Raw genomic sequence first — 21179 nt, 5'->3', positions numbered from 1 at the left:
TCTACCAATTCCAGATTATTTATGCATCCATTAATTAGCCGATAATTCTTTAAGCAAATTCTTCACATCTCCCTCCAGCTTGGTCTCTCTGAGAACGTAAATATTTGTTCCCCATTGATGCACAAGCTGCTTCACCAATTTCCTCTTATCTACCCTATTCAATCCCATTATATTCCATTAGATAATTTTGGTTCTCATTGATCACCGATTGATGGTCTCCTCCCCTTCCTCAACTCACTTCTTGGTTCCCCATTCTTGTATTTGACATCAAAAATTAGATCCCTAACCTCTTTAGGAACATGTTGGTTGTCATTGTTACCCACTATAGGGACCCCCTCCTTTGGTCAAGCTTTTTAAAATAACTCCTCTGCATCCTTTTTCAATCCATCTAACATGGCCCCAAACTGTTTGCTCAGCTTGATGATGTCCTCTTGCACCTAAATCGCGGCATCACACCCAACTTCCTTTATACATTCACTTGAGTCAGATTGGCGTTGGCTCCTCCAGTGTAATAATTTGATTCTGCCAAGCTTCCCCGTTTTCTCTCCATTCTCTTCTTCTTCAGTCCTGTTAAAATCTGAGTTTGAGTTTTCTAAATTTTTTACCACCTCCACCACATTCTTCGCCTCCCTTTTCTGCATTTGCTTATCCGAGTTCCTTGTATTAGCAAACTCTCTGCTCTCATCTCCGTAGCTGAAGTTGGAGAAAAATTTCTCCCATTTGATATTTCCCAGAGATGTGTTCATTCTTTCTGTAAAAGGCTCAGCACCAAAGGAGTTTTAACACTTATTCCTTTGGGCCTACTTAAACTTAGGCCCATTCCTTTTAAATTAGAGAATGACCCAAGTTCATTTATATGAGAATGCCCACTAATTGTCTTCCCAAGTTCATTTAAAAGAATGCCTACCAGTTGTCTTCCGTTTCCACAATTTTTAAAATTGTTGTCACTTGCCACATGTGCATCCCTTGTAACTCCTGTGTAAAAAACAGTCTCTTTCTCGAAATCTGCTAGGTTCTCCATAGTAATTTTTTTCCTCCTCAAACTTTTTTGTTATCTCAGACATCCGACTCTAGTCCTTTTTGTTGTTTATGTACGACGAGATGTCACACATCTATTGTTTGGTAACCCCAACTTTTTTGTACTATAACTCCACTCGCCATCTTCAACATCAATAAATGCCGGAATATTTTCCAATGGGCCCTTAACTATGATAGTCTCCTCCTCTTTATCCAGCCAGCCGCTACATTTGTCACCTATCTCTTTTATCACCCCTGTGGACCAAAGACGTAGTGGCAGTCCAAGGACTCTAATCCAGCACCAGTGAAATCTGGTACTAAGTAGGTACGCCCCTACCAAAGGCAACCACCACTTGAGATTGACTCTTTTCCCTTGCTTCTTCATTCCCCCCTCAAGATATGCTCTGCATCTTTCTCATTCTAAAATTCGAATAGTAATTATATACCACTCATATCAAAGACTTGGATGTTGTGAACCCCAATCCAAGTCTGATATACCCATTTTCATACATTATTTCGAGTAGGAATTCATCACATTCTGAGAACTTCTCATTTAACACCTTTCAAAAGCAAATTCTCAAAATGTGACGGCCCTGCTCCTCTAGCCTCCTCCCTCTTCCTTGGGATATCTCCCTGAGACCACCTAGGTTTGCACAGAGCTTCTTTAAAGCTCCTTTCTTCTCTTGTCCTTTTGGTATTCAATGCTTCTTGAATGACCCCCCATTAACGAAGCTTTCCATTTTGAATGCCATAGTTGACCAACCCTCGTTAAAAGCATTTGTTGGCATAATAATTACTACTCTAGATTCCCCTGTGACAGCAATAATTGAAATATAACGGCCAAACTTATTAAATTTCATGGAACAGAACAAGGATGTCGCCTTATCTCTATATTTTCAAGTATTGTACACCCTTCCCTTGAGGCTGGATGCCTCTCTGAATCTCCATGACACCCAGACAATGGCTTCTCTGCTTAAATACAATCTTCTGATATGTAGCCTTGATCTCTCAACCCAATCATACCAAAACTCCCTTGAGAATGACATCTTCGTAATGTAGGACTTTTCCCCAAATCTAAATTAAATACGATTGTCCATGAATGACAAAAGGCTTTGAGGAAAGAAGAAAAACAATGTTAACAATCCGGTAGTCAAATAGCACCGAAATGTGATGGCTATAAGGGTTTTCCGGTGATCAGAAGGACCACCAGAAGGGGATGAGAGAGGAGGTAATAGTCTCAAATCTAAAAATCTCGGGAGTAGTGCCTTGGAGCATTCTCTCCTCTGAATAGTTTTAAAAGCGCAAAAAAAATTGAGAAGGTTCATGAGGCTTAAAGCAAAAGACGTAATGTGAAATGGTTGCTACGATGTGAAGTGCACAAGTTACAGAAAAGCATATTATACCAACATATATGAATTTATTACAATAATATAAATTACGATTAGAACAACTAATTTTAGAATTCAATATACAATAATTTAAATATTAATCTAACTCTTTAAAGTTGAGATTCAAGGAACTGATTGATCCTTGTTGGGATAACTATGTGCATCATGTTTGAAGCACACAATTTTCTTAATGGGTACTGTTAGAAGCAAACACTTCTCTAGAGCGAATATCTTCACCCATGAAGCGATAATCTCTCCTTCCACATCGCTTTAAGTGACAACACAATGACTTTTAATAGCAGTTATATAGCTTATCATCACATTGAAGAAGTGGTTACATATCCATGTAGACTTGAACCAATTTAACAAACTCTAATACATTCAAGAATCGGTATATGGAATTTTATGAATTTGAAAGGAATTGTATGTTTGTTTCCTTTCTAGTTAAGGTCTGAAGTCATCAAACAAGAACGCAGCTACTATTGGAGTCCATTAAATGGCTTGCATTTCTTACTGAAGTCTACTAGCAAAGAGATACCTGTCTAGATCTCCTTATACATGAACCCGAGGTAGCACGATGGGTGCACTTTGGTTTAAAGCAAAGCTACATTTATGAGCTTTATGCTACATGTGTTGATTAGTAGAGAATTTTGCAGTCCTTCATTCATCTGATTTAGTTTAGTGACCTTAGTGAAGCTTTTTTAATAAGATCAAGCTCTATTAATAGACAACCAAGATGATATAGGAAATACAAGAAACAAGTAAACTCTAACCATCAGAGTATCAAGTGACCCATTCTAACAAACTTAAGAAGTTCATGTACTGATCCAGACTATTTAGTATATTACTATCACACTGAAAATATAAATTATGCAAACAAGTATTCTTAATTTTAGAAATGTGCATCCTTTTTCTTCAAAGTAAGGCTTGTTCCTTTCCAGCCATATAGTCCAGAAAATGCATATTGGAGTTTGTTCCCCAATTCTGCTTCAAGTTTTTAGGCATCCTTTCACTTGGCCAGCATTCCAGTAAACTTCGATCTTCAGAGGCATTACCCATGAAGTTTCAATCACATTAAGAAGCAGCTCCCGACATTCTCAGGATACTCTACAGTGCAATAAAGAATGCTCCACTGATTCCTGATCTTCTTCACACATTTAGCATTTACTACTAAAAACAAAACACTGTTCTGTAAATTATTCTGAGTTAGACAAGCTTCCCAAGTGGCAATCCATCCACAACAAGCTACTTATACAATAGCTTTAGTTTTCCAGATAATGTCAATTAGATACCCCCTGATATGCAAGTTTTAGCAGCAGATTGTAGCAATTTTTGACATAGAACATTCTATCCTTGTTATTCACCCAGAACAATCCATTCACCTTATTCTGAATAACTGAGATTGACTCCAGTTTTTGTATAAGTTAGAGAAAAAACCTCCAGCTCCCAGTCATGTAAATTCCTCTGGAATTCTAATTGTCATCCTGAGGTTGAATGAAAATCAGCTACATAGCCTCCTTAAGCACAAAGCATCTAAATAGGTGTGGAAATCTGCTTCTCAAACTCCCCCTTCCCTGCTCATCTATGTGGAACTTTGCCTCCAACCACTCATCTTTCTATAAATATCATCTATAAGCCTTTTCAAATTTCTTTACCACCCCTAATGTATCTCCACGGCCATTTAAATAGCAAGCTTTTGTTATGAAATTTCAAATTCCTCACTCCCAGGCTGAAAGCCACTTGACTGTAAGGATGTAAGGGAAGGGGCTGAAAGCCACTTGATTGTGACCTTTCTTATCATTTATTACCACTTGCCACCTTACTAAATGGATCTTCGTTTTATCAGCATTACCACCCCATCAAAACTAAGGTATAATAGAATTCTTCTTATCTATTGTTGTAGACATAGAAAACAGAGACATTGTATACGTTCGCATTCCATCAAGCACACTATTAATTAGGATAAGTCTTCACCCAAAAGACAGATGTCGTTTCTTCTAAGGGGTTAACTTATCTGTACATCTATATATTTATTTTGAAACAAACTTATTTGTACATCTATCAGTTACTCATAGCCAAATACTTTTGTCTTTCTTCTTCATCCCTAATGAAAAACCCAAATATACTGCAGGAAACTTGTTCATTTCACACACCAAAATATCAACTAATTCCTCAATGCAACATTCTGCATTAATGCTAAATATACTGCTTTTAGACAGATTTTCAGCTCAGAAATTGCTTGAAAACTTAACAAAACTCCTCTTAAGTCTTGGAAGTAATAACTGATCTTTTTCTGCCTAACGTAAAGTATCATTTGCATAGAGAATAAGTGCAAGTACCATTTCTTCCTCTCTATTCTTACCAATGCATAGGCCCTTAAACCATCCCAAACTCTCTGACTTTTTGAATGTTAAGTTTGGGATCTCCATCACCAAGACAAAGAGATAGAGGATAAAGGATCACCCTGCCTTAAACCCCTTCCAGTCTTGAAGAAACCTTACGGATCACGATCTATCAATATGGAAAATCTGACTGCGGAAATGCAGAATCTGACCCACTCTGTCCACTTATCACTAAACATTTGTTAGCCTCAAGACATCTAGCAAACAAGACCAGCTGACATGGTCATATGCCTTGGGCGCAGTTATGAGGAAATTATACTAGTCGATTAACAAGGTTATGCTCTTTGTTCTAGCTAAACTTTAAAGAAAGAATTGAGGTTGCTCATCGTTTCTGCTCTCACAAAGCTGCCACAAATATATAGATATACAAAAATATTGGGATAAACTACAAACCACCACCACCACATATTATCATCATTTTCACCAACCAAAAACAAAAAGCAGAGAAGCAAAGAAGAAGATCCTGATAATGTAAGACCTTATCTCATTAAGAAATGAAAACCTTTTCCTGTAAGAAGCTGAAATTCTTCACTAACCTGAGGAAGCGCTTTAACACAACTTCTATATGTGTAGACTACGGAACCCATTTCCTTCCCTTCTTGTATAAGTGTGTTCTGCAAACAATTTCAGCATTACATCAAGGAAAAGGAATGCAATTTCAGCAGCAGAATACTGATACAATTTCTTAACACATACCAGCTGGTTAATAGCTTTAGTGTCTTCCGATAAAGACAGCCTATATGCAGCCACGTCACTGTACTCTGCCAAAATCATTTTGAAACGTTAAAAAAAAAGTAAAAAGGAATCACTTTATTTAGGATAATACTTGAGGCAATTTGATTTCATGGGTAGGCTATAATTCCAGAAAGGACGGCCTACAAGGAACATTCACAAGGAATCGCTTGAAATTAATAATACTAACAATACAATATTGAATGCAATCTTATTTATCAAAACAAATACTGAAGGCAAATTCATTTATGCTTACAACCAGAAAGGAAGATGAAGCAATGACTTAAGTAAAACACAATAATTAGAATAAGAACATTACTAACTACAATAACAATAATTAGGGGGGAAAATACTGAATCAATACTGAAGACCTAAAAGAGATGTAAAAACGATGTGTTACCGATTGGACTAACAGTTGCACCTCCTTCAGCTGAAACCCAAAACCCTGGGCCTTGTACTTCTGGTTGATCATCCTAAAATTTTAACCACAAAAAAAGAAATTTAGCCGCAAACGCTTACTAAATAAAATTGAGTTCCCAACTATGAATCTAATATTCAAAACAGTGATAATAGACATCATTACCTCTAGAGAAAATGTGGATAGTGCAGCAATAGCTTCTTCAATCGGAACAGCCATTTGATGTTGTAATTAGCAGAAAAGATACTGCATTTGTCAGGGGGGAGACTGGACAAGTTTACCAGCTCTCTCTCTCTCTCTCTCTCTCTCTCTCTCTCTCTCTCTCTCTCTCTCTCTCTCTCTCTCTCTCTCTCTCTCTTTAGTCTTGTTGGATCTGGCAGGAGAATTACGGTTATTGAAGAAGTAGAAACGACAGTATAATAAATAGTAAAAAAGGTAACTATTGATAATTTTATTTAATATATATTGATTGGGGAGTATTTTTAAGTTAAATTATATTACTCATCGTATTAGAATCATTATACTGACATTTATATAATTTACTAGATACAAGAATTCGTGCTAGCATGGATCCAATGCATGTTATTTTTTATCTTAATTTATATAACACAAATGAATTTGGAGAGTCATCTTAATTTTTAAATATTTTAAGTTATTAGTTATTTTGATTCATGTTGTCATTTTCAAATAATATATGTCACTTCTTCTATCTCAATTTATGCGGCACTAGTAAAATTTTGAGAGTCAATCAAATATTTATATGTCTTTTAAATATATTAGGTTGTTAATTATTATGTTGTTTATAGTAGGTTGTTAATTATTGTGATGTATAGTATTTTTTACACAATTTTCAAATAATATATGTTATTTCATCTTTCCTAATTTATGCAGTACTAATAGATAAGAAATTATTATATAAAAAGGCTAAAACAAATCCATTTTAAGAAATGTTTAATGAGTAACATATTTGATCTCACTTTTGGGAAATGAAAAGTACATGTTTTTTTCAAAAAAAATAATAATATTTATTTTAGAAAGTTAAGATGTTTAACCATGCTTTAGAAGGAAAAACAGATAGGAATTACTTACGTCAAGAAGAAAATAGCTCTAAGCCTTGAAAAGGTATCTGATTGAGTATGGAAAGTTATGATGAAGCCTTGTAAAGGTCACCCTAGGTGTTCTCGCTCGCCTTTCTCCTCCCTCTACTAATCTCGCTCACCTCTCTCCTTCTTCTAATAACTAGTTTTTTTTTATACAAATTAATTATATCATTTGTACTCGTGATATAATAGTGATCAGATTTGCAAATCAATTGTATCTCGCTCGCCTCTCTCCACATGTAATAACGAATCGTAATTAAGCAAACTATAACTATAAATCTCTAATTAAGCCCAATCTACAGTCATTTTTAAAAGAAAAAACTACCTCATTAGATATACATTCATACCATATATACTAATTTCACCTATACTTTCAAATAATTACGTATCTTACTACTAATTAAAAGTTTTCTATCATATATTGAGGAAGGTACACCTAAATACATATATTGTACCAAGTACACTAAAATAGCGCGAGAGAAATGAGTGAGATAGTCATGTATCTCAAATACATGTAAATCTTACTAGATACATGTATTCCTATGTATTTTGTATAACCCTAAAAGTTGGAAAGTCGAACAAAAGAAAAAAAATCTCAAAAATTTTACAGCTTTTAACATTTTATGAGGTCCTTCACGGACGTAATAGGCTCCACGGTCCGTGGAAGGCCTCCGTAAAGGGGAGCTGGAGAAGAAGGAAATGAGCAGGGTCCCAAAGAGGGGTCCACAAACCGTGGAAAGTTTCACGAACCGTGTAATGGTCCATGAGCTCGTCTCCATAAGGGACCCAAAGAAGTTGGCCTTCACGGCCATTGTACGAACCGTAAGAAAGTACACAGACCGTAGAAAGGTCCATGTGAGAAAGGCTTCATGACTTTGGAGAGGATCTACTGTTATGTCGGAAAAAGACGGTTTAAAATTAATTTCAACTTTATAGAGAAAAAATCAATTTTTAGAAAAGAAGAGTCGCCACTTAAATTTTTAAAGAAATTAAGAAAACTTAATTTAAAAGACCCTAACAGATTTAAGTCTTAAAAATTCGGAGAAAAGGGTACAAAATTCTTATTTCCACTTTGAGAAGGTGTTAAGCATTCAATGTGGCCGCTAACGCGTTATTTGACGATTTGATAAATTATTTGACTAACTTTTGAAAATATTAATTTAAAAGGAAACGAAGACTTTAAAATTATTTTTAGAAAAAATGATCAAACTTAAACATTGAAAATAATATACATGTATATATATAAAAAAGTAAAAGTTTATCAAATGACTAAGTGAAGGTAGAAAATCATTTAAAGAGTAAATTAACATGAATTGGTTTATCTTTAGGGGAATCTAATTAAGTTAAAACAAATGAAAATTAATATCTAAGCAAGCCTAAATAACATAAATAAATAAATTATTATAACTCGAATCAATATAAATAAACAATAAATAACACATGAAAATACGATCCGACACTTATTTTTTGTACGTCTGGACTAAGTTGTTGGGCCATCTGCGTTTTGGGCCTTAAGCACAATTCCACTGTATATCGCATCTGTATATACATTGTATATCGAACTGTATATATATTGTATACAGTATATACAACATTCTACTGTATATTGAACTGTATATCACTTGTTTGATCCCTGTTTATGCTATATATCACTGTATATCAGACTTTATATACACTGTATATCACTATATACAACATTATTTTCATGCATATCAGACTATATAGATACTGTATATCAGTGTATACGACACTGTTTCCCACCTGTATTCCATGTATACAGCCCAATATCAATATTCAAACCATGAATATTAGCTTCCTTTCCATGTATCAACTCTCCAGCAATTTGAGCAAGATGATGGGAGACTCAAAACTCAACAATATGCAAGGATGGAGTCCAAAGATAGACTCGAATCGATATCACATGCACCAAAATAAAATTACATAAGCATCTACTTATTTTAAGCTAAATCAAAGAATATTTCATTATATGTTAAGGTATCAAATTGATGGGCATCTTAGAGGTGACTAACAACATATATTATATGTAGACAAAGAAAAAGAAAGAAAAAAATATATTCAAGTAACTAAAGACACGAAATTAATATATACGTTATACTAACTCAAATTTTAAAGAAAGAATTAAATCAATTAGGCCATGAAAGTTCTAACTAGATAATAACTTAAGCATATTTTTATCATCTAAATCATGTTAAAAGAAGAAATTGAAACCATGAAAATCTATATTGTTAAAGAAAACTACTTGAAAAAATAATGAACAAAACTAAGTGTTTTCATGAAATAATCTTAATACATCCTAGCTAATTAATCCTAACAATGCTAACTATAAGATATTTCTATCATTAATCTAATTATTCTTAATACATGTTAAAAAAAGACTATGAATCAACTAAATATAAAACATGAAATAATTAAATAAAATAAAGTTGAAAAAAGATTATTTTTTTCCAGTTAGCGAGACTGGAGACGACGAGCGGAAGACGACTTCACCACCACCCAAGAGCTTGACGGAACTCTAATCCACAAAAAGAAAAATTAAAAAATTTGATTCGAACCTTCATGGGTTCGATGTTATAAGAACTCTGTTCTTAGCCTAAATTTCGACTTCAATCTCCTATTTTCCTCGAAGAAAAATATAAATTGAAAGTTAAAATTTTTTACAACTTTTAGGCTGGGGACAAGAGTCCAAGATCCTAGCCAAGTAAGAAATTTTTTTAACTTTGGAATGACTAAAAAACCTCTCACTTCTTCCTTCTTCTTAATGAGAATATGAGCCTTTATATAAGATTCAAAAACCCCAAATCCCTCAAGGATTTTCGATGTGGGAGATTGCGATTTTTTTTCTAAGAAAAAAACTAAAAATTTCAAAAATACAAACTATAATTAAACTAACCTAACTAATATTGTATTTAGTTAAAAATAAAATCTTTTTGAGATGATTTTCAAATAACCACATAAATAGTAATCAAAGATATAGTTATATAGAAATATGTATATTATACTAAAATTTATAAAAAGATAAAAATAGTTAAGAATAACATGAAAATATCTTTGCTTTTTATAAAAGCTAATTATTTAAAAAATATTCGAAATTCAAAGAAACTCAATAGCTAATTTGCGTTGTAGAGGATCAAAATTGGGTGCCAACACCTACTTCACGACAAGGTCTACGATCTGTAATGCTTAAGACGGGCCATAAGGACAACCGTAGAAGGCAACCCTTCAGGAGACCAATAACCATCCAAGTCTACGAGCCCCTTTCACGGACTGCGAAGGGTTACATGATCCGTGGGAGCGTCCGTATAAAGGGTCATTTAATTATTATTTTAAGGGCAATATGGACTTTTTCCCGACTCTTTTATACTAAGACTTGGACATTTTTTGTGTATTTTTCTATACTAATAACTACTCAAAATCCTTCATTAACTTCTCACTCCTCTCCCAATCAAAATCTTCTCTCTGAAGGATTCTCTCTAAGGCTTCTTCTTCAAGATAAGTAGGGTTCAAGCTCCAAGTTCAAGGTTCTTCAATCTCCAATGCATTAGGGCTTTAATAGCTAAGATATGTGAGAATTCACCAATGGATTCCTTTCATCTATTGGGTCCCAAAGGAACTCAATTCTCCTAATTCAATTTCGCCCAATTTCAAAGGGTTTCATGTCAATTCTTCATGAGTCTTCTCTATATTGATTCAATTGATATATTTTTCACTTTATTATACAGGATTTCACATCACTACATGATTTTAAATTGATTTCATATAAATTCATGCATTAAATTAATGATTTTCATTATGAACCGTGAATTTATGATCATGAACTTATGAAGGATTAATTTATGAATGAGTTATGAACAGTTATAAATTATGTTTCAAGTATGTTTTCATGTTTGAATGAATGAATTGTGAAAAGTTTTCTTACCATATGAAGAAATCATGATTTAGATGCTAAGAAAGGCAAGTGTTTATATGAACAAAGTTATGAAATCATAATTGAATGAGCTATTCTTATAATGTATTTTATGAATGTAGATTGGTGCATGGTTGTCTTTCCTAATGTTAATGATTACATATTCCGTTGGGATTAACTTAGCACCAAGAGAACTTTGTGGTAGAGACTTGGTAAGGGAGTCTCTAGTAGCAACCCTAGTCCCAAACTACGTTGCCCCCGTAGGTTTGCTTTAATTGGCCTAACTAGTGGAACCACATATAACACATGATTATGACTATGATATGGATTCTACTTGGAAAGTAGTCTCTTTCTTCTCGATGTGGAAGTTACATCGGATTTCATGTTATAGCTAACATGGTAAATGTCGATTATGGTTAATATCCCACAAATGACTATATTTTCTTATAAGCTCTCAATTGATGTTTTTATGATGCATTGACCTTATTAAACGTTTTCATATTCTTACTTCATGCTTTTCAAGTTATTTGGTCATGCATCACATGTTCATGCCCGTTATTCATGTCATGCATGTTTCTTACATACTCAGTACATATCATGTACTAACGCATACGTTTGCCTACATTGTCTCATAATGTAGGGTTTGACTCTCATCCTCCCGCATGTGGCTAGATGGGTGCTAACGCATATGTTTGCCACTTGGTGAGTCCTCAAGTTTCAAGGGCGTATCCATGATGGTTCTTTTATGTCTTTCGTTATGACTCTTATTTTTTATGTTTTGGTGAGTTAGGGCTTGTCCTATGCTCATCTAAAGTTAGTAGATGCATGTCTAGACTTTATGAGTAAGTTTAGTTTATTTTGACCATTATTGTTGAATCCTCTTATATAGAGATTCTATGTTTTGAGACTATTTCCGTATTTCTAGTTTATCAACTATTTCATGTTTTGAATTGTCATGTTATGTATGCTAAGAGGCTTGGTTGGAGTCCTTCAGGATTCTAATCGTCATTTCACGCCTAGGGCCTAACTTAGATTGTGACATATCTGGTGTGATTCACATGTATCTGGGGTACTAGATATATAGGAGAGTGGCAAGCGAGATGAAAGGGAGGCGAGCAAAATTTGCCTATATATCTTAGATACTTGCGAATCCACTTGGATACAATGTATCTGGGATAAATTACACCTAATTTTGACCACGTGTATTCCGAGATACATGTATCTGGATGTATTTGGACGCAACAAAATTTAAATCTGGCAAAATTCACAATATTGCAAACTGAAATGTATCTAATTAATTAGTTTTTAAACTATTGGATCTACGTAAGTTTCCCTCTTTGAAAGTTGCTCAATTCAGTACTCCATAGCCTATACAGTATTTCGTTCACACATTAAAACTCAGCATAATATTTGGTCTACCCCATATAATAAATTCCCTGTTATTAATATTTATATAGCTTATTTAGGATTTATCTATTATTTTATAGTAGAATAAAATGTGTGATAAATATAATATATTAGCAATACCTAAATAAGCTTATCCGGTAAGAGGAATGTTTTTAAAATTGTTAATCCTTGTATAATAATTTTTATATTATTATACATCACTTACTATTCATATTTTTTTACTGCATAATATTGTAACTTTCACATAACTAGATTCGTAAATCAAATAACACTAAACGTGTAATTTCCCTGCATTATGACTACAGATATTACGACTTTATAGGTAATTTCTACGAGATTAGTTAGTGTCAAAATATTTATTAAAAATTTGTTAGAATCTGAGATTTTCACAATAAACATGAAGTTAAAAAAATAATGTAGACCTTTACAAAAGGTCAATTAGAGCGTTGAACAAAAATTTAAAATATCCTAATACTTATCTTCCAATAATCTAATATCATAAAATTCTAGTAAGTTGAAAACATATAAGAGATGGAGGGAGTTCAAACAATACAAATAAAAATAAACCTTATAGTATGAAATTAGATGTGCCTGAAAGTCACAACACTCAAGGTTCAAATATTTATAATAAATACAATTTGAATTTCAAAAGTATGTATAAATGTACGTATAAATTATGAAAAGCTTAATAACTTATAAAATAGCATAAGTCCGGTAAAGTACTAATATAGATAGCAATGAGATGATTGGAATCTCTGTATTAATTCTATTGAAAATATCACCCCTAAAAAAAATAGACATGCGGAAAAAAAAAGGCAAAGATCTATAGATACATACATATAAATTACTTAGTAGGTTCATATATTTTTGGGGAAGTCATAATTCAAAAGTTATTATTTTAATCAAAATAGAGGGGGCAGCACATTGTCTTCCCTTTGAAGACTAACTCCATTGAGATACCTTTAAACTGAAGAGAAACCTCAAACCCACCATTCGGTAGGAAAGAAAAATATTATTAATTATTTCAAAAACAATAAGTAGATTTTGTATTTATCTTTTTGTACTCGATAAATAAGTAAAAAATATTATATCTCTGACAAATACTACTATAAATGTGGGTTAGGGTTAGGGGTGTAATATTGGTGCGGAGAGGATAAATACAATCAATGTATAATATCACTTACGAAACTTATTTTCTTTATTTTCACTAAGAAAATCACTTTTTCAGTCTCAAAATACTTAATTTTTCAAAAAAAAATTAACCAATCGAATACAAAACAATTGATTTTTTTTTTCACCATACTGAACACACCCTACTTTAATTGCCAATCTTCCTAAACCACTCAGGCAAAATCGGGAGAAGTTCACAAATGGTTGTGAAATAGGATGATATTAAATTTTTGGATTCAATTTACCGGGAGAAGTTCACATATAGTTGTGAAATACGTTGATATTAAATTTTTGGATTCAATAAGTAGAGTTTGAAAAAAGGAAAAATTACTAGGAAAAACATTTTTTAATAAATAATTACTGATTTTAGCGATACTTTTTATTTATTACCATTTATAGCAGTATATAGCAATATTATGATATATCTGCCATGTATTAAAAATAAATTATGCATGCAATATAAATGTATTATAAGTGTTTTAAAATATATTATACTTGTTTGGTAAGAAATTAACACAATGTATTATAAGTGTATTAAAGTATGTGATAAATATATTATCTATGAATAAAACTTCTATTATATGAGTTTTATAAATTATTCTCGCTAATATGTATTAAAAATGTATTATAATTGTATTATAAGAGTTCAGTGAAAAAAATATTATTGTTATAAATGATAAATATTTTCTTAATGTAGTATATTTATGAAAATTTCCCTTGATAAAATTAGTCTTCATTAAGTTTAATAAAAAATAGTTGGACAAAATTACCTACCAAAAAAAGAAAGGAACTGCACGCACGAAGCATGTTGCACTTAAAAGAGGGGGAAAAGATAAAAATGACCCTGAAGAAAAATTGTCGGAGTCCATCCACGGACCGTAGATCCCTGTTCGTAGAAATCAGGCCATAATTCCGAGTTTCAAAAGATTAATTCTATGAGACCCATCTACAGTCCGTAGATCATTCTACGAGTCATATAGTGTGTCCGTAAGAATCAGAGAATTTCTGAGTTTCTGAAATTTCAGGACTTTGGATTACGAGACCTATTTACAACCCATAAATGTTTCTACGATCCGTAAACCAAGATCGTCCTGTCCAAGTACAATTTTCAAATTTCTGAAGTTGATCTACGATTCTGATTTACGACTCGTAAAATGATTTACAGCCCATAGACCTGGCTCGTAAATCTCAGGCCAATATTTCTATTTTTGGTCTCATCTACGGATTCCATTTAAGTTTGTGGTTCCTTTTACTCTCTATAGATGGTGTTCGTAAAAGTCAATTTTCTACAGACTTTAATTTTTCCTTAGCTTTTTCTGACCTGATCTGAGTTGGAGATTTCTGAGGTGTTACACTTTGTCCAACTCAGCATCTTAATGCCACATATGTTTAGTCAATGGTCAAAGGGGTTTAAAAATTCTTTTTTGATAGAATTTAAATGTTCAGTTGGTAAAGTCGTAAGTAGAAGGATCCAGTTGATAATTTGAGTCATGTATAAGGGTCTCCGTGTCATTCAATCTATAATTAGGTGTAATTTAATAAGGGGGAGTAATTATATTTTTCAAGTTTAGTGGAGCGAGAATTGTTGGTTTAGTATGTAAGTAGTAAAAATTTCACAAATCTCATAGTGTTAAGAGCTAATTACATCCTATCTGTTACAATCCAAAAATCGAGTGTGATGACACTCGTCTTAAACCATCGAGACGAGTCAGTCTAAAATCCAATGAAAATAAAATGCAGAAATAAGTAAGATAATACAAGGCATAACTTAGCAAAATGGATAAATATACTCAAAATCCTCAAAGATTGATTATCACGTATACAAGCCGCTAATTTATTACAAAGATTCAAAAAAAAATACAATCTCAAATGTCTTGGTCTCAAAAATAGGACTAAAATATAGTAAAAGTAAGAGGTGTCTACAGAGGGATGCAATAGCTACCTCAACAACTCCAAATGATTGTCACGACCCAATCCCGTAGGTCACGAATCGTGCCCGAGTTGGATATCCATACGTACCCTTAGCCACAATTAGCATATTAGCAGAATAAATAAATGTAGAAATCAAATGAGGTTGCTAAAGAGCACACGAAAGCAGATGTAGCACACGAAGGCCGTTAAGGCCATCACGGAAAATAAAAGCCCAAAACACATATACAAAACCCACAAAACATATACAAAACCCACAACACAAATCTACATAACTCTACAGAACAATAGCCTAATCATATAATGGGACAAGGCCCCGTTGTACCCATGACCAACGTGTATAAATATTCTACAGAAACGTTAGTACCAAATAGGGGCTCCGGATAAAGGAGAACTGTCAAACAACAAAGTGGATGTCCTAAGCAAGCGGATCGGCAAATTGAGTATCTGTACCTGCGGACATGTAATGAACCCCCCGAAGAAAGGGGGTTAGTAAGGAAAATGTATCGAATATGTAAAGCATGGACTGTAATAAATAAAGTCATAACCTGAATAAAATGTGCAAAAAAGAAATGAGCGAAATATCTAGAATATCAAAATGCTTATCACAGCCCCCGATAATGCATGCGAAAAAATATATGTCATATGCGCCCCCATTACGGGACTCGGTGAACAAAACATGGTCGCCATTTTGTCACTGGCGCCATAGCAAACATACTCCAGAGTAAGAAATATCTCTGTAACAAATCATATCATATCAAATGGCCATATCCTATCATATCCTCAAACATCAGCATATGTGTACATGGCACAACATACACCACAACTCATGTACATGTTATACCTTCCCCCTCACATCGGGGCACAACGAACAATGCAGAGAAGTACGCGTGATAACATGTCCTGGCCCGGGCTCAGTGGAGGAAGCATTGAGGCATCCACGAGTGGAGTAGTGAGAAACTAAATACAATATAAAATACAAAACATTTACAGAGACTCGATAGCATAACTCCGATGACAAATCATATAAGAGGAATTGAGCGGTAATCATAGTGTATGTCTTTCAGATGTCACGATGGTCTATGTCAAAATAGTTTCTCTGAACTCATTTTTATATTTCAAAATATATTATGGGACTCAAGGAAATAATTAAAACAACTATCGTTTTGATAGTTGGAAAAGTAACAAAGAATTTTCTTTGAATTCTACTCAAGAAATAAGTCAATGGAATAATAAAGGGAAATTCGAGGATAATGGGCCCACCTCGACCAAATGAGGTGACGTACACAAATTACGTGTGTTAAACTTCATGAAGTTACTTATAAGAGTTCTAAGATAGTCGGGTCCTTTTTGTGCAAGTCCTAGTTGTTTAGACAATTTTTTCCCAACTATTCATAAATATTTAGTTCAATTTTTTTGAATGAAAAAGGGGCAAGTTTAGATGCAGATTTCGAAGAGTAGAGTCGTCTCTGAGGCTCGTATCCAAACCTGTTACACCTAGGACATGCCAAGAGAAGGAAAGATAAAGCTTTACATACCTTATTGGCCTTTTGCGCTTGTCTCAATTCAAATCCTGTTTTCCTTCAAATCTATAATTGGTCACATTTACCAAATATTAACTATAAGGCTTTAAGAATTCAATCCCAACCAATACTTGTCTACAGAAATTTGGGCAGCATCTCCTCTATACATACAATATCTCCGAGATTTCAACTCGGCAAAAATGTCAACAACCATACTAACAACAATACAAATAACATCAACAATCGATTTGAAACGTATCGTAACATAAATTGTCTACATAGTGCAACAACTTCCAATCCAATTTTTCACTTTCAAATTAATATCAACATTTTTGTGTTTGTATACTAATTTAAGATCGTTCAAATGTAGACCAAGAACATTCCAAGGAATCTATACAATATTCACCAATTCCATATTTCACCCGAAATCTCTATATATGCAACAAAACTATCACGATGCATTTTCTACTTTCAAATTCATAGTCGACAACAACAATCCCCACTCTAACAATTTCATTTTCATAATATCGTAAATCATACTAAGATGACATAAGTTGCTACAATTAATTTCAATGCTGACTTAAACCATTTAACCTTCCTTTACATTATAAGGATCACAACAACACAACTGACATACTAAACAAAATTAATTCATTTCCATCTCATCACCCTACACCACACGACCCTACTCCCCCTTTCCAACTTCACCAAATTCATTCAACTTCCATTTCCAATATAAAGTCCACAACAACTACAACGAGAATACTACATAAAATTTAATTCATCTTGCCTATACAACAACACATATACACAGCCATACACATATGCAAATCCACCATGCAAACTTCCATATTTTCATAAATTCTACCATTTCTACATACTACAACGTAAACAAGCCTTCATAACATAATAAAAAGAAATTAATTCTTACATTTTTCTCCTAACTTCTCCACTCGACTAAGGTGTTAAATCGATGAAATAAGCATTCTATCTTCCGAAATAACTACACTACGTTATAGAGGACCCTTTAATTAGTGGAAATACTAGAAGAAAATAATTTTTGGAACAAGATTTCAAGGGCCAAAATTTCCTAGGCCATGGCCGAATTTCCCCCTTTTTTTCCTTTGGTTTTTCTCCTTTCTCAATTTGTCTTGAAAGTTCCATGATTTATGATTAAGTGGCCCTTTTATCCATTTATCACATGGATAAATTACATGAGCTTGGGTCTTTTTTTTGGACCATGGGCCACTCCTTATGGTTGGGCCTCTCTTGTTATTTTTTTTAAAGTTCCAAGCCCAATCACTTAGTCCATATTTTTTTTTGGGTAATTCATGAAACTATTTTTTTTGAAATTTAAATCTTTGCCCTTAGCCTTTTCCAATATTTTCACATTCCAAAATTTTCATAACCAACTTATGTATCAAGCAAGATCAAAACATGGCATTATCCTTAACTTGTTACTATTATCCCAAAATGTCCAAATATACAAAATACGGGTTATAACAATGATAGCCTCGAATATGAATAGTGATAGAAAGAAAAAATACACTGGTCCGGGCTCACAACATACACAAGTGTAGAAGCATGGAATGAGTATCAAACAACATAGTACTTAGCAAGCGGACTACTAACACTAAATAAGGCTAAATAGAACACAAGTGCTCCTATCATACCAACCAAACCTCCTCAACTACAACCTGCATAAAAATAATCCCAACCTAGCAGTTCGTATATTAGTTAGCACATAAGTCAAGAATAGCTCATCAACAGCGTCACCAGTTAAATCATATCAATATCAAGTATATCAATCACATGAACACCAAGGGGTAAACACAAGTTCACAGATGACAAATGATGTGCGATGCAATGCAATGTGATGTCATATATAGTGATGCATGTCTGTCCTAATGATACACATCCACTGACTAGCAGGCCGTAACTCATGGGGGTATCACATGGTCCATGTATCTACCAGAACCATTTCTCTTCGACTTAATCATCAATCGTCAGAACCATTTTCCTTCGGCATCGTCGGAACTATTAACATTCGGCATAATCATCAATCAAGTCTAATCCCATTATTACATAACCAATGCAAATACAAAATATTCACATGAATACGAGAATATGATAATTATAATAACAACATGCAATTTATATCAAGATAGTCATGTCACATTTCCACTAATGTATCAAGATCATCATTACAACAATCATATCAATATAAGTCATCAAATTGCCATTTTATTATCCCTATTCATCATTATTAAGATCAATCAAAGTGAGCAAGTAAACCGAACCAATTCTCATTATTTCCCAACATATATAACAAGGAGAACAAGATTCTACAAGCTTTAACGAAGGTTTAAAAGTTTATTTGTCTCAATTCAAGCACAAACTACTCTGACACTTGGGTCTTCCCCTTTTTTCAAGTATTTGGATCCACAAAATCTATTCAAATATGAATTCCCAATAACAATACGAGCACAATAATATTCAAATCACCAATTTTGAAAATCGGGTTGAAATTGACCCAAAAATCTAATTTTAGAAATGAAGGGTAAATCTATAAATTTTTACACGAAAATATTCTCTAAAGTCTTTGACTTTCAACGGTGAAACCATTTTGAAAATGAAGTTGAAATCAGTCCATAATCATCAATTTTACTAAAATTCATGTTCTTGAGAAAACCCTTATACCCGAATTTAAAATCCCGACTCAAATTTGAAATATTTCTTGAAAAATATCTTACCCATGCTTAGAAAAGTTCAAATATAAAATTTTATCGAAAATAAAGTTAAAATCGACCTTCAAAACCTCAATATATCAAATTTTAACTTTATCAAAAAATTCCAAATTATACGCGATTAATATGATGAAAATAATTAGTGAATCAACAAGTTATTGCCAAAATCAGTTTACCCATAACAAAAGGATCATAAATATACCCTTTTCAATAAAAACGGAGTCCAAATAGATAAAACCCTAAATTTCTCCAAGAAATTTACAGGTAGAGAAAGAAAATTAGATGAAGAAATCATGAAAAAATGTCAAATTGAGGATCAAATATTAACCCCCATATTAAATCGAGAATAAAGCCGCAATAATTACTCCATTTTGAACTCTAGGGCTCCTAATATGCTCAAAATACTAAATAAACACAATCTTAAGTTTATATAGCTGTACAACAATATTTTGCACCAGAAACAAGCAACTTAATTTTTCACTAAAAGGGTCGTAACTTCTTCATATGGTAGCAAAATGATCCGATTCTTTTTTTTAAATATCTTAAATAATGATATGGACTTGCTCGTATAATCAAAACTCAATTTTGTACTCATTTGCCTAGTCAAAGATTCTTTATTTTCTACAAATAATTATTCATATTTTGCGATAAAAAATAAATCTCGGCTTAGCAAAAATGCACCAAAATTTGTAGATCAGTCCTATAATTCCTTCTCAAAATTTTGGAAGTTTTGAAATAATTTTTTGATCCTTAAAACTAATAATGAACTTTTTAGTTGGCACAATTTGCTGAAATAGTGACAAAGCACCCAAAAAGCTTAGAAACTCATTGAAAACTCGTCTAGAACCTTCGAACACAAATCAAATATGCTACTAGCTTGAAAATGATATTTCGAACTCAAAAAAACCATGAGAAAACCAAAATAGATTCATTTTAGTTCGATGATGATCAAATTCATTTTAACTTAAGAATCTCCAAATTTCCAAATAATGACATGAAACTCATCCAATAGCTTCGAGAATTGAACCAAACCTTCGACTAGACTAAATATACTATTCAGATTTAGTGGAATCATCAAAACTCAAAAATAACCTTTCTAAGCTCAAACGTTGACTAAATTAAACTTTAGCTTTAACTTTTTCCGCATCTCATCAAATGACTTAAAATCAAACCAAAATCTTTGGAACCCAAACCAATAGTCCATATCGGAGCTAAAGGAATTCTCAGAATTTCATTCTAAACTTCCATAACCAAATGTTGACTTTGGTCAACTGTCGTATCCTTTCAACTTTAAAACACCAAAACTCTTTTAAAACTCATCTAAATACCTCAAGATCTGAGCCAATAGTCCCAATAGTCATGCTCCGAAGCTGATGGAACTAACTGAATTTTAATTTGCTTGTTCGAATTTCGAATGCTAA

General features: G+C 33.1%; 1 protein-coding gene across 1 annotated transcript in view; it reads right to left on the bottom strand.

Annotated features, from left to right (window-relative positions):
- The window catches only part of LOC129902790 (protein PIR), a 60502-nt gene extending 54190 nt beyond the window's left edge, over positions 1-6312 (bottom strand). The window contains exons 1-4 of the mRNA XM_055978196.1: positions 6123-6312; positions 5940-6012; positions 5504-5568; positions 5344-5421 (exon numbers count right to left, since the gene is read on the bottom strand). Of these exons, the coding sequence (XP_055834171.1) occupies positions 5344-5421; positions 5504-5568; positions 5940-6012; positions 6123-6176 (270 nt within the window). The 5' untranslated portion in view covers positions 6177-6312. The remainder of the gene's footprint in view (positions 1-5343; positions 5422-5503; positions 5569-5939; positions 6013-6122) is intronic.
- Between the last annotated feature and the right edge of the window lie 14867 nt (positions 6313-21179).

Source organism: Solanum dulcamara, chromosome 9, assembly GCF_947179165.1.
Source record: "Solanum dulcamara chromosome 9, daSolDulc1.2, whole genome shotgun sequence".
Lineage (NCBI taxonomy): Eukaryota > Viridiplantae > Streptophyta > Magnoliopsida > Solanales > Solanaceae > Solanum > Solanum dulcamara.
Note: the sequence above shows the minus strand (reverse complement) of the source record. Positions and strands in the feature narration are given on the sequence as shown.